Source organism: Octopus bimaculoides, chromosome 1, assembly GCF_001194135.2.
Source record: "Octopus bimaculoides isolate UCB-OBI-ISO-001 chromosome 1, ASM119413v2, whole genome shotgun sequence".
Taxonomy (NCBI): Eukaryota; Metazoa; Mollusca; class Cephalopoda; order Octopoda; family Octopodidae; genus Octopus; species Octopus bimaculoides.
The window spans coordinates 193,204,069-193,216,338 of NC_068981.1; the positions used below are offsets into that span (position 1 = coordinate 193,204,069).

The 12,270-nt window shown below is 33.7% G+C and overlaps 2 protein-coding genes across 4 annotated transcripts in view; both read right to left on the reverse strand.

Moving 5' to 3' along the window:
• Positions 1-12,270, reverse strand: part of LOC106881752 (myosin heavy chain) — a 111,204-nt gene that overhangs the window by 38,466 nt on the left and 60,468 nt on the right. For all 3 annotated transcript variants that reach the window (XR_008265734.1, XM_014932243.2, XM_014932242.2), the window contains one exon: positions 1,069-1,207. Coding sequence is in view for 2 of the 3 variants with exons in the window: in XM_014932243.2 (XP_014787729.2) it covers positions 1,069-1,207 (139 nt within the window). In the remaining variant the exon portion in view is untranslated. The remainder of the gene's footprint in view (positions 1-1,068; positions 1,208-12,270) is intronic.
• The window catches only part of LOC106881751 (putative uncharacterized protein DDB_G0282133), a 16,810-nt gene continuing 8,374 nt past the window's right edge, over positions 3,835-12,270 (reverse strand). The window contains exon 2 of the mRNA XM_014932241.2: positions 3,835-10,394. Coding sequence (XP_014787727.1) covers positions 5,781-8,468 — 2,688 coding nt within the window. The 5' untranslated portion in view covers positions 8,469-10,394 and the 3' untranslated portion in view covers positions 3,835-5,780. The remainder of the gene's footprint in view (positions 10,395-12,270) is intronic.

Consider the following 12,270-nt stretch of genomic DNA (forward strand, 5'->3'; position numbering starts at 1 on the left):
ATAAATACATAGCACATACCTAGACATACTATTATTCCCACTTCTTTCTGTCACCACCACCACCACCACCACCACTCCCCATCACCTCAACATGTCCTAATTTCCTGAATCACATGTTCCCATATTCTGTACCCTTAACACTTATATCCACCACCACGCCTCTCTCTCCCCCCCTCTCCACCTCCCCATCTCTCTATGACCTAATCTGACACTGACATATTGCAACCAAACTGAATACCACCTCCTGAAGGAAGAGGAGAAGGGGGAGGCAGGGAAGGAATGAAGCCAAAGAAGACAGTGAGGGGGACGAAGGGGAAGCAGTTCATTGCTGATGTAGTTATTCAGTGTTTAGTACCCTTCCCATTTCCCCTATATCAGTCATAGATGAATATACCTATGATCAAAGTGTGTTCCGGCTGTGACCACCATGTGTTACTTCCAGATGATATAGCTGAGACTGTTACCCAAATTGCTGTAACCTTCCTTTTCCGAAGATGGTAGATGGTCATTTGAGGTAAATTTGGGTGTTGTTTCTAGCATACTGAACAAACCACAGGGAGGCACCATTATTTACATGTAGTATGTTGTTGGTTAGTAACATTGGGTATTGACTATGATAGAAGCCAGCTGCTGATGTCAAGTATCATGGGTTAAATGAAGGAACCACTTCATGGTTGCATCATCTGCTTCCAATAGTTGCCAAATATCCCTAATTCCACATCTTTGCAGCTTTAAAAATAGGCAGGATGTGTTGGACAAGGTGAGATGGCCATGGCTGCAGCATGTTTGTATAGTGACAATATTTATGATAGTATTGAGACCAGTGATGGAGGCAATGACAGTAGTCATGGTGATTATGATGACAACAATGACGATGATGATGATGATGATGACGAATACCAGTCACACATACAGAAATAGTCCAAGAGAATTCTTCTTTGTTTTATAGTTTTACCAAATGAATTTTTTCTCTTTGTTGAAAAACAAAAAATTTCTGTCTGTCCTATATATATCATCAAATACAGCTGCTATGCCTAAAATAAGATGAAGAATACATTTGCAACTTACTTTTGAATCTGTGATGGCAGAAATTTGTTCAGCTTTTAAGTTTGGAGAAGGAAGTTCTGTACCAATGACAGCTAAATGGTTCAAAGAATTTTCTTGTTTTATCTCAGTTGCTCTTGCAAGGTCCAAACTCTGGTAAAAACTTGTAGGGGAAGGCAGGCAATTAATAATATATCATTACAAAAGACATCTGAATTTATTCAATTAGAAATGGTTCAGAAATAGTAAATTTGCTGGAAAGTAATTCCAAGATTCTCTTCCTTTTTTCATTTTTTGCTTAACCTGATCCTTATTACCATATTTCAGGGCATAAAAGACACATGGGCATAATAAACATGAGACATATTACACACATCTTAATTTCAGCCGTGTGTATTCATGAAAATAAGTTTTGGTGCATTAAAGTACATGAGAGGCCCAACCTCGCATACAGGACATGGGGTAGTTGTTTTGACATATTTCTTTTTTTTTTTTTGAAAAATAAATGCTTCTTATATGTAACCAAATACGGAGTAAAGACAGTATCCTGAAGACTGGTCTTTCTCTTCTTGAGAGCTTGAAAATTCTTTATGCCTTAAAAACTCCTGGCCCTCTCTATATGCGCATATACATCATCATCATGGAAGGCATATATATCATCATCATCATCATCATCATCATCATCGTTTAACGTCCGCTTTCCATGCTAGCATGGGTTGGACGATTTGACTGAGGACTGGTGAAACCGGATGGCAACACCAGGCTCCAATATATATATATATATATATATATATATATGATAAGAATAGAAATTAATATTATCAAATAGTATCAATTTCAACCAGTGGTCAGCATACATAAAAAACATCCGAGAACTGTGAATTATATATATATATATATATATATCATCATCATCATCGTCATCATTTAACGTCCGCTTTCCATGTTAGCAAGGGTTGGACGATTTGACTGAGGACTGGTGGACCAGGAGGCGACACCAGGCTCCAATCTGATTTGGCAGAATTTCTACAGCTGGATCCCTTCCTAACGCCAACCACTCCGAGAGTGTAGTGGGTGCTTTTACAACAGGTTTCTTTCAGCTTCTGTCTATCATATCCATGCTTCTAACATTAAATGATGATGATAATGATGATGATTATATCCACTTACAAGGCTTTGGTCTGCCAAGGGTTGTAGCAGAAAACACTTGCCCAAGTTGCCATGCTGTGAAACCATGTGATTGGGAAGGAAATCTCTTAGCCACATAGCTGTGCCATGTGTGTATGTTTACGCATGGTGTATACATAAAGCCACTCTCTTGGTGGCTGTAGCATCACAAGCTGCACAGTGACCTCATTAGTTGAAAGACCTCATTAAAAGAAAGCACCCAGTACCTTTGGCAAATATCATCTACAATAACTCTGACCTTGTGAGTGGATTTGATAGGTAGAAACTTAAAAAAGCCCATCATATATACACACACATACACTTGTGTGTGTGTGTGCGTGCATGTATGTGTATAATATGTACAATGTATATATATAATATATATGTATCTATATAATATATATGATATATATATAATATATCTATGCAATATATATGGTCTCTCTCTCTCTCTCTCTCTCTATATATATATATATATATATATATTATATTACACACACACACACATACATATTTGTATGTATGTATATTCTAGCATTCAATTATCTTACACTGTGGTTATTAATGTTAAAAAATTGAATGTTAGGTACCTCAGAATGAATGAACATACAGATCTGTATTCTTGACATATAAAACACTTTAGGTTCATCTTCAGTGAAACACAGTTGCAAAGTATCTCAATCTCTTATGTAAGTAATAACATTAACACTAATACAATAAATAGGACTTCTTTAACATAGGGTTATGGAATGTGTAACTGTAGGAACCATAACAAATGCCTCCTGGACAACTGTTGTCTAAGAAAGAATATATATGTCTGGTCAAAACACCTGAGAGAGTTTATTACTACATGGGTGCTTTTACTATAAAATTCAAGGCCAGATTACACAATCACATTCACTTTCTTAAATGCAAAAGAAAAGAGAACTATTCATTATTTGCTAAATTCCTTAAGGGCCTCAAAGAGAAAAATGTTGACTACTCTGTTTTGTGGTCAATCATAGGTAGTGCTTGTCCATATAGGAAAGGTGGTAGGAGGTACAATTTGAGCCTGGGGAGGTGTTTAAACTACTCAATTGTAATTCTAACATAATTAACAAGCATAACGAACTGTCTACATTTAGTTTGAGGTTTTTAAATTTTCCACACAAAAATTCCACTTGATTTACCTGAATATAAATATATAAATTCAATACCTAAGTTAACTTAGTCACTTCCTTCTTAATTTTGCTACTATGTAATATAATAAGTACTCTCTTCAAAACTAATTTTTAATTTTTAACCTTACTCCCTAATTATTGCACTCAACATATTCAGTTTAATCTTTTTTCAATTGAATTTATTTTTATTTTATAGAATTCACTTTAATGGTTGTTAACCTGATTTTTCTAAAAAAGAAATAATAAAGTGAATTATTAGCTTATATCTTCTATATTATTTTGCACTTTTGAATTACAAGATAATAAAAATAGATGAAAATATGTTTAATAATTCAAACATTATGCTAAAATCTATTCAGCAAAATGATAATATTTCAGTATTAGAATTACATGACATATGTTAAAGAAATGAAAATATTATAAAAATGGTAAATAAACAAAGAAATGATATGAGAAAAAGGTGTCGAAAGAATTCTGCATCATTTTATTTCATTTAAAAGGAATCTTCATTGTTGTTTTAGAATTTAATTTTCCACATTTGTATGGCTCTGACGAAATATGTGGAAACAGATTTTCTATGGCTTGATGCCCATCCTGTCACCAACCTTCACATGTTTTCAAGTGATGTAATATTTTTCCCATGAGCAGACATGTTTTTCATGAAGACTGGAGATGAACAAATTATTGGCAAAAGGGTAATGCTCATTTACAATTATCACATGATGTCAAGACAAGGCGATACAAACACACACACACTCACAAACACACGTATTATCATTATTATTATTATTATTATTATTATTATTATTATTATTATTATTACCATCATCATCATTATTATCATTATTATTATTATTATTATTATCATTATTATTATTATTATCATTATTATTATTCATGGTATGTGTGAATGCTTTACATTAGGAACCAATGTCCTTGATACCAGGTCACAACCAGTTTCCTTAGATATTGGGAACTTTTCTTACGATCCTTGTTCCCAAAAAGAGCAGATTTCAGAATTAATGCAACTCTCATAGTTTCGCTAATCTCAATAAGGGAACTGTTATGTCTGAAAGTGACGGTACCCAGAGCACCTATAACATCTGAGATTACTTTTGTAGAAACCCTCCACAGTCTTTGTTGTTGTTGTTATTATTGAGTGAGAGAGCAGTACAGGCCATCGAAGTGACACTGGGGTACAAATATATGGAGCCCAATATACACATCAAGACCAGTTTCCTGGTTTTTATGTCCATATGCTAGATTTCACTCAGATTCCAGTTGATGACATTAAGATTATATTAAACATCTGGTACTACCAGGGAGCTTATAGCTGCAATTCTATTCTGAGAGTTCAGCTCAGCATTTAGAACCATTCTGACACATCAATAATAATCTTTCCTGATCTTCTCTTTCACTGATCCATGCTGAATCCCTTTCCCTTCATGTACCTCAAGATACTTATAAAAGCCTTCTTGATCCAGGTCCTTGATAGATGTATCATGATCAAGGTGGGTCATGGTATTAGCTGTAAGTTTACCACATTTGAATGAAGCTTTTGCACACTTGTCAAGGCCAAATTCCATATTTATGTCATCACTGAATTTTTTCCCAGTTATTAGTAGCCCTTCCAGATCCTTGTCATCTTTTGCATATCATTTCAGATCATCCATGTAGAGCAAGTGTGAGATAATCTTGTCAAACACTTTGTAACTGTGATTTGTTCTATTCAGCTCATGGAACAAGAGAATGAGAGAAAGACAAAAGAGGAAAAGGGAGAGTGAATTGCCCTGGAATATTTCCACAGTTTATTTTGATGTTCTCTGATTCATATGAGCCTTTCTCATGATTGAGAAACAATTTTGTGTTTCACAGTCCCATACTGTGCTGTAGAAAACCTTTTACAGAAGGAGAGGTCTTGTATATTTTTATATATTGTATATTATTATTATTATTATTGTTGTTGTTGTTGTTGTTGTTGTTGTTGTTGTTGTTGTTGTTGTTGTTATTATTATTTATATAATATCATGTTATAGTCTCAATATAGTCAAATTACCAAATGGTTTCATGCTAGAAATGGAGAGTAGCCATTTCTGATATCATGAGACTATAATATGATATCCAGTAATAATAATAATATAGCCGTTCCATTACTTTATATATGAGTGCCTGTTTTTTCCTAATCATAGATTTTTAGACAATACTATATATATGCATATGTGTGTGTATGACAGGATTCTTTCAGTTTCCATCAATGAATCTACTCATGAGGCTTTGGTTGGCCAAGGGCTTTTTTAGAAGCTGCTTGCTCAAAGTGTCAAGTTGTAGAAATGCATCTGAAATGACGTGGTTGGGAAGCAAACTTCTAAACCATAGGAATTGTTAGCATATATTACACAAGCATCTGAATCATATATTTATCTGGTTTGGGTATAACCTGTTGCCAAATGCTGGCACCAAAGTAATATCAGTCTGTGTTGTTTTGTGCAAACTTAAAATACTTTGATTACATTGAAAAAAATTTCTTTCACAAATTATCCTATTGGAATCTGTTAGATCAGTCTGGGAACTTTTTACATGGTTATGTTTTTGATTTTCCTCTGGTTTATTTGTGTTTAAATAAAGAAAAACTTCAGATCTGAAAGAAGTTTTGATATTTTCATATTTGTTATAATAACTTTTAGTTTTGCAGGAATCAAAGTCATTGATTTCTTTGTTACAATTCTTTTGGTTATCTTTTTCGAAACTGGAAATATTTTTGATATTACTTGCAGATCTCTCAGAACTGCTGAAACTACTTAAGAAATCATGACCACAGTAATTGTGAGCTGCCACAGAATTAAGTTTCTCCTTATGAAATCTATTTCCAGAATGATTCCTACAGCTCACTTCTGAGCATGTTTTACTGTGCTTGGAATTATTTGAAGAATTCTGAACAAAAACGGTGATGGATGTTGAATACCATGCTCTATTATGTATCTCATTGTTGCTATTGTTGTTTTGGAGTTGGTTACAGGTTTGGCTGTTCTGAGTTATCTCTCTGGAATTGTTGCCAGAGGAATAAACTGTAATATCATCTGTACCACAAGTAATATAAGGAGTTCCAACAGGTGTACATACACTCCTACAACAATTCTTATTAATTTCTGAACCATTTCTTTGACTTTCAGGGAGATAAGGAAAGTGATAGGAACAATATGAACCAGTGTTAGAAACTCTATTAGAAACAGAAGTGGCATCTGTGATATTATTATTATAATTATAATTATTATTATTATTATTATTATTATTATTATTATTATTATTATTATTATTACTATTATTAGGCCAACATGGTTCTGATGGTAAGGGCAGTTGCTGATCATGCTCTAGAGACAGCTCTTCCATTACACACCTAAAGTTTGGAGAAACACATTGGAACAGAAGTGGATTCCTTCGTTGTATTTTCTCTGAAAATTTTCTCTCAGCGGAAGTCATCCGCTTCCTCTCAGAAATTTTCACCGACTGAAGTTGTGTATTTCTACTGGAATAAATTTTGGGATTTCTAATTTTCTTTTCTTTATATCTAGTCTTGAGTATCTTGTTTCTGTCTATAGGAACATTGATTATAGTTAAGGGAGAAGCAAGAGAAGATGAGAAGCTAGATGGTGAGTTCATCTTTTGGCAACTCAATAATAATCTTGGTCTTTTCTGACATAACACATCCCTCTCTGGGGCCCCATCAGATGGAACTTTTGAGTCAAATGATTCAATGGAATTTGAACCTGGTCCAAAAATATCATCTGATTCAAAACTTTCTCTAAATTTTTTTTCTATTGACCCTAAACACAATTTATTTCTTGGTAGAGTGACATTGGGTATTTCACTACATTCTTTATTAATTCTTTCCTTCGAATTAAATGTCTGAGTGGATGTATTTGGATTTATGTTAAATATTTCTTGATCTACATTATATGATTCCAATACCTTCCTATAGTTATCACAAGATTTAACTCCCCCACTATTCACAACATTCACTTCAAAATTCATATCACATGTCTTCATCTCTTCAGTACTTGATTCACAAGGTTTCTTATCTTCTGACTGACTATTAATCTCAGAGTTTTTTTCATTGTCAGAAGTTTTTGTTATATCATAGACATCATTCATTCTGTTGTCAGGAGTTGTCAAAAATTGCCGTTGTTGCAGAGTTATCTGTTTGTTATAAGAATCATCAAACTTCATGAAACATCTTTGCACTTCTTCAATTTCTTCATGGATGCTTTTTTGTTTGTAAAATATTCCTTTATCTTCAATAGACTTCTGATCAATTAGACAATTTTCTTCAAAATCTGATGTCTGTTCAATTAAGATATTCTTTAAATTTCGGTTTTGATTGTTGAATATCTCAGCTTCAGAACATTTTTTTTGTGCTGAGAACTGCTCTAAAGGTTGATTTCTGCCAATATCATTGCAAAAAGAATCAGTTTTATTTCCTTCTATAGAATTTTCATGGCAATTCTTTATATTTCTTTGTTTATTATCATCATTATTCTCAATGACAGTTTCCATAGAATCTTGCATTGTCAGTGAGTCAAAGTTGAATCTTTTCAAACCATTCCTTTGCAACTTTGGTTTCTGTGATGTATAACAGATTCTGAGAAATCTTTCTGGTATTTTAGTAGCTGTATAGAACTCAACATTTGAGAGCATTTCTTCAGTGCTAACACTCATGGCATTATTCTTTGACTGAGAAATCAATGACAGATCATCTTCTATTCTTGATTCTCCAGGATTTCTTTGCTGGCTGCAATTATCAAAGCTTTCAATGCTCTCATTAAATATGTCATCTTTTATGGAATTTCCAAAAAGACTACTAGAGGGTGAGCTACATAATGAACTGGTTGACTCTTCCACATAGTTTCTTCGGAATGCTGAATTCAATATATTGTCATATCTCTGAAAATAGTTCTCTTCACTTACTGAGCTCTCAGTGGAACTGGAATTAGAACTGGAACTGGCTGAATTATCATCATAATTAGAGGTTAATGAATATTTACGATCATCTGTTGCATATTTCTCATCAGAAGATGTAAGAGGAAATGCTTTTGAAGACATTTTAAAGGTTTCTTTCGCAAGGCAATAATTTCAATAATTTCCAGTCTTCTTTGATAAAAGAATATTCCAAAAGGAGAGATTAAATGGTAATTTCCATCAAGATAGGAACTGGTGTTCAGTCAGTGAGGAAACCCTTTTTTCGAAAATACACTGCATTAGTTTCAAATAATTCAGAAGATAATGAAGAATTTAATAAAATATTTCATTTTCGTATTTGGTTTGTAAGATTCTTGGCATGAAATCATGTGCTGAAACAGATTTTGTTATACCTTTGGAGGATTATTATGCCAATGATCACTACATACACTGATTCAATTTCATTTTTTTCATTATTAAAATAACTTTCTCATTATGAAGCTGGTGTTTGAAACAAATTAAAATGATTTTTTGATGGATGGTTTTAATTTAGATCATTTCGAAATGGAATGTTTGTATCAAAGAATCAAGGGGTGGTCTCAGCTCAGTTGACATCAAAAGGGTTATACCATTTCTTTAATAAGAGATTCTTTATAAATAATTCTATTTTTCTTTTCAAAGAAGCATCAATCTTTAGAATGAATTATTATGCTTAATTTTTGAAATATTATTTATTGTAGTTTTACTGATATTTCATATATAAAATTTATTGCAGCAGAAAAGTTTCAAAAGACTTAATTTGCTTGATTGAAATAAGGATTCTTTCCTGGCTAAAGTTCTAATATGATTCTAATGAAATACATTATGTGTCTTAATTAAATTTGAAAATAATCAACAATTTGATGGAATTTAGTAAAATGACTTTTTCATCATAAGACCATTGTTTGGAATATAGCAAAACCTTTCAAAATAAAATTAGGATGGATGGTTTGATTTAAAACATTTCTGTATTAAAGAACTAAAGGTAGGTTGGCATTAAAAAGGGCTAACCATTTTGTTGAGAAAATGCAAATTCTGATATATTCTTCACAGATGTTGCCAATATATTAAAGTGTCGAAAAATAAATTGGGACATTATAGTAAAAGCTCACATTTCAAGGTAATGTGACTTAGGTATGTGTCCTCTGTTCCGTATCAGTAGACATAGCTGAATATTTCATTGTATATTGTGTTAAATGATGCCAATGTATAATAGGTTAGTTGTATAATTAAGAAGATTCTCAATGTTTTACAGTTTCAGTTTCAGTTTTGACAGTTTGATGTCAATTAGTGACAATTAATGATACAGAGCTGGAAGTGGTGTGAAATCATTAGAATTATGAACTCATTAGCTATGTTAATGAGTATATCTCCAATCTACTTTATATTAGCATCACCTCACTGGATTTGGTGTTTGCGAACACAAACATCATTAAGTGAGTTTTTTTTTTTAGCGAAAGAGTGAGTTGTTGTCTCACATCTGGTCAACTCTTGATCCAGCAGACTTATGATCAGAGACATTCCAGCCAGGACCATCCCATCTTTCCAGACATAACTTTATCTGATACTACACTATCCAATATGTCTTCTTTACTTTTTTTAAGGTAGCAGATATTATTTGAGAGAGGTTGTTATATCTAGCATGTCAAGCAACCTTATATAGACTTTCTCAGTGACTTGAGAGCAATACTGTTGTTGTTGTTGCTGTTGTTGTTGTTGTTGTTGTTGTTGTTGTTGCTGCTGCTGCTGCTGCTATTGTTGATGTTGTGTAGGTAGGATCTGAAAGAGATTTATTTACTATATCTAGCAAATTGAGTGAAAATCTAGTGGCTCTCTCATTGTCTTGTGAAAGACTTTGTTATTGGAATCGGAATCATTTGAAAGAAAATCTATATATTTTTTCTTGTGTGAAAGACATTTCAGTATATCTTAATTAAAAATTACATATGTACTTGTTGTCATTAATGATCTTCAGTGTGTTAGTAATTAATATTCCAATACTGAAAGCAAATCATCTTCATCTGTTGTTTTCTGAAACAAAAAAAACAGATTCTAAATTTATATGTGAGGAGATTTATGTTAGATATGAATGCAGAAAAAAAAGTACCCTATTTTTCAAAATAGCAGACACATTTTTCTTGTAAAAATGTATACTTTGGAAATTACAATTAGAGGTTGCTACAGACGTTTTTGAAAGGGATATTACTCAGCTCCAGTAGGAGGGACATATGTCTGACAGGTACCATTTGGTCGATGATGTCTTAGCATTTTTTTCCCTCTTCATGTGAAGCTATGGCACTGTGGATGATAGAGCATCGTGTGTTTGCCTACGACAGTTATGTGAAGAATGACGAGTCTGTCACAACAGTTCAGCATGAGTTTCGGCACCACTTCAGCATTCACTGAAATCAGGCTGTTTCCACCTGTAACACAGTCTTACGTTGGGTAAATGCCTTTCATACACAAGGTACACTAATGAACAGGAGACTTGTTGGGGCTCCATGAATGGTACGGACCCCAGAAAATGTGGAACACGCCAGACAAGCTTTGATATGGAGCCCAAATTGCTTTGCTTGGAGGCATTCTACTGAACTTGGCATCGGCAATTGATTAGTAAGGCATATTTTGCATGAAGACCTGCATTTCTACCTGTACAAATTGGGCATTGGGCAACGATTGAAACCATGGGACTATGCACAGTGGCTTAACTTCACACATCAGATGGAAGCAATTTTTGAGGCAAATGACAACCTTATTTTGTTAATGAGTGATGAAGCTCATTTTCATCTCATTGGCATGGTGAATCAACAGAACTGTCATTATTGAGCTCTTGAAAATCTGAGAGGACTGTATGAAAGACCACTGCACAGCCCAAAAGTGATGGTCTGGTGTGCTGTTGGAATTAATGTACAAGTGGCTGAGCACTCCACAGACATATCTATCCTTAATGTAGTTTTCAGGGAGATTCAGCTTGATGCACAATGAAACAAGTCTGACCCTCTGAATTACAGGTACTACTCATTTTTGCCAGCTGAGTGTTTTGAAGCAATGTGAAATAAAGTGTCTTGCTCAAGGACAGAATGCATTGCCAGGAATCAAATTCATGGCCTTGGGATCATGAGTGGAATACCCTAATCACTTAGCCATGCACCTTCACAACAATAAAACCCAACAGCAAACCCCCAGGTATGTACTCATTGTCTGGTGGTTTCATTCAAAGGTAGGTATGAACACTTCACTGGTTTACCTTCCAATTTTATCTGACCACAAGCATTTAGCATGTACCTGCCAGGTACTGCCTCATTGTGTGCATGGGGCTTTGGTGAATAAAAGAAAATTTTTCCTAGAATTACAATTTCCAAAATTTAGGTGCATCTCCTATTCTGCAGCATCTACCATGGTACCAAATATGGCAAATTATAGACAAAGATTATTGAAGAATGGCTGAAATAATTTTGACTCACAACAGGTCTCATCTAATTTGTCTAAGAGAAATACTTAGCAGCCATTTTCAAATGAGTGTTACCTGGCAACATGCACCATGCTTTTGCTCAATGTTTTAGGTACCATGAGCAGACATAGATACCTTCTTCACTCTCTCACCCCAGATCCAGCAAAATCTCAAGGATATGATACCTACAGGGGAAGAGAGTGCTATACCACACCTTGTTGGTACCTGTTTTCAGATGAGTTTTGTGGAGTAACATGAAATGAAGTGCCTTGCCTATATATATATATATATATATATATATATATATATATGTGTGTGTGTGTGTGTGTGTTTGTAAAATAATATTGACTTGAAAAGTTGTTCAAGTTCTACAAGTAAAACAACCAATGAACTCCTTCATACAACATAACAGAATTTATGAAAAAATTTTTTTTTTCAAAAAACTTTAATCATATC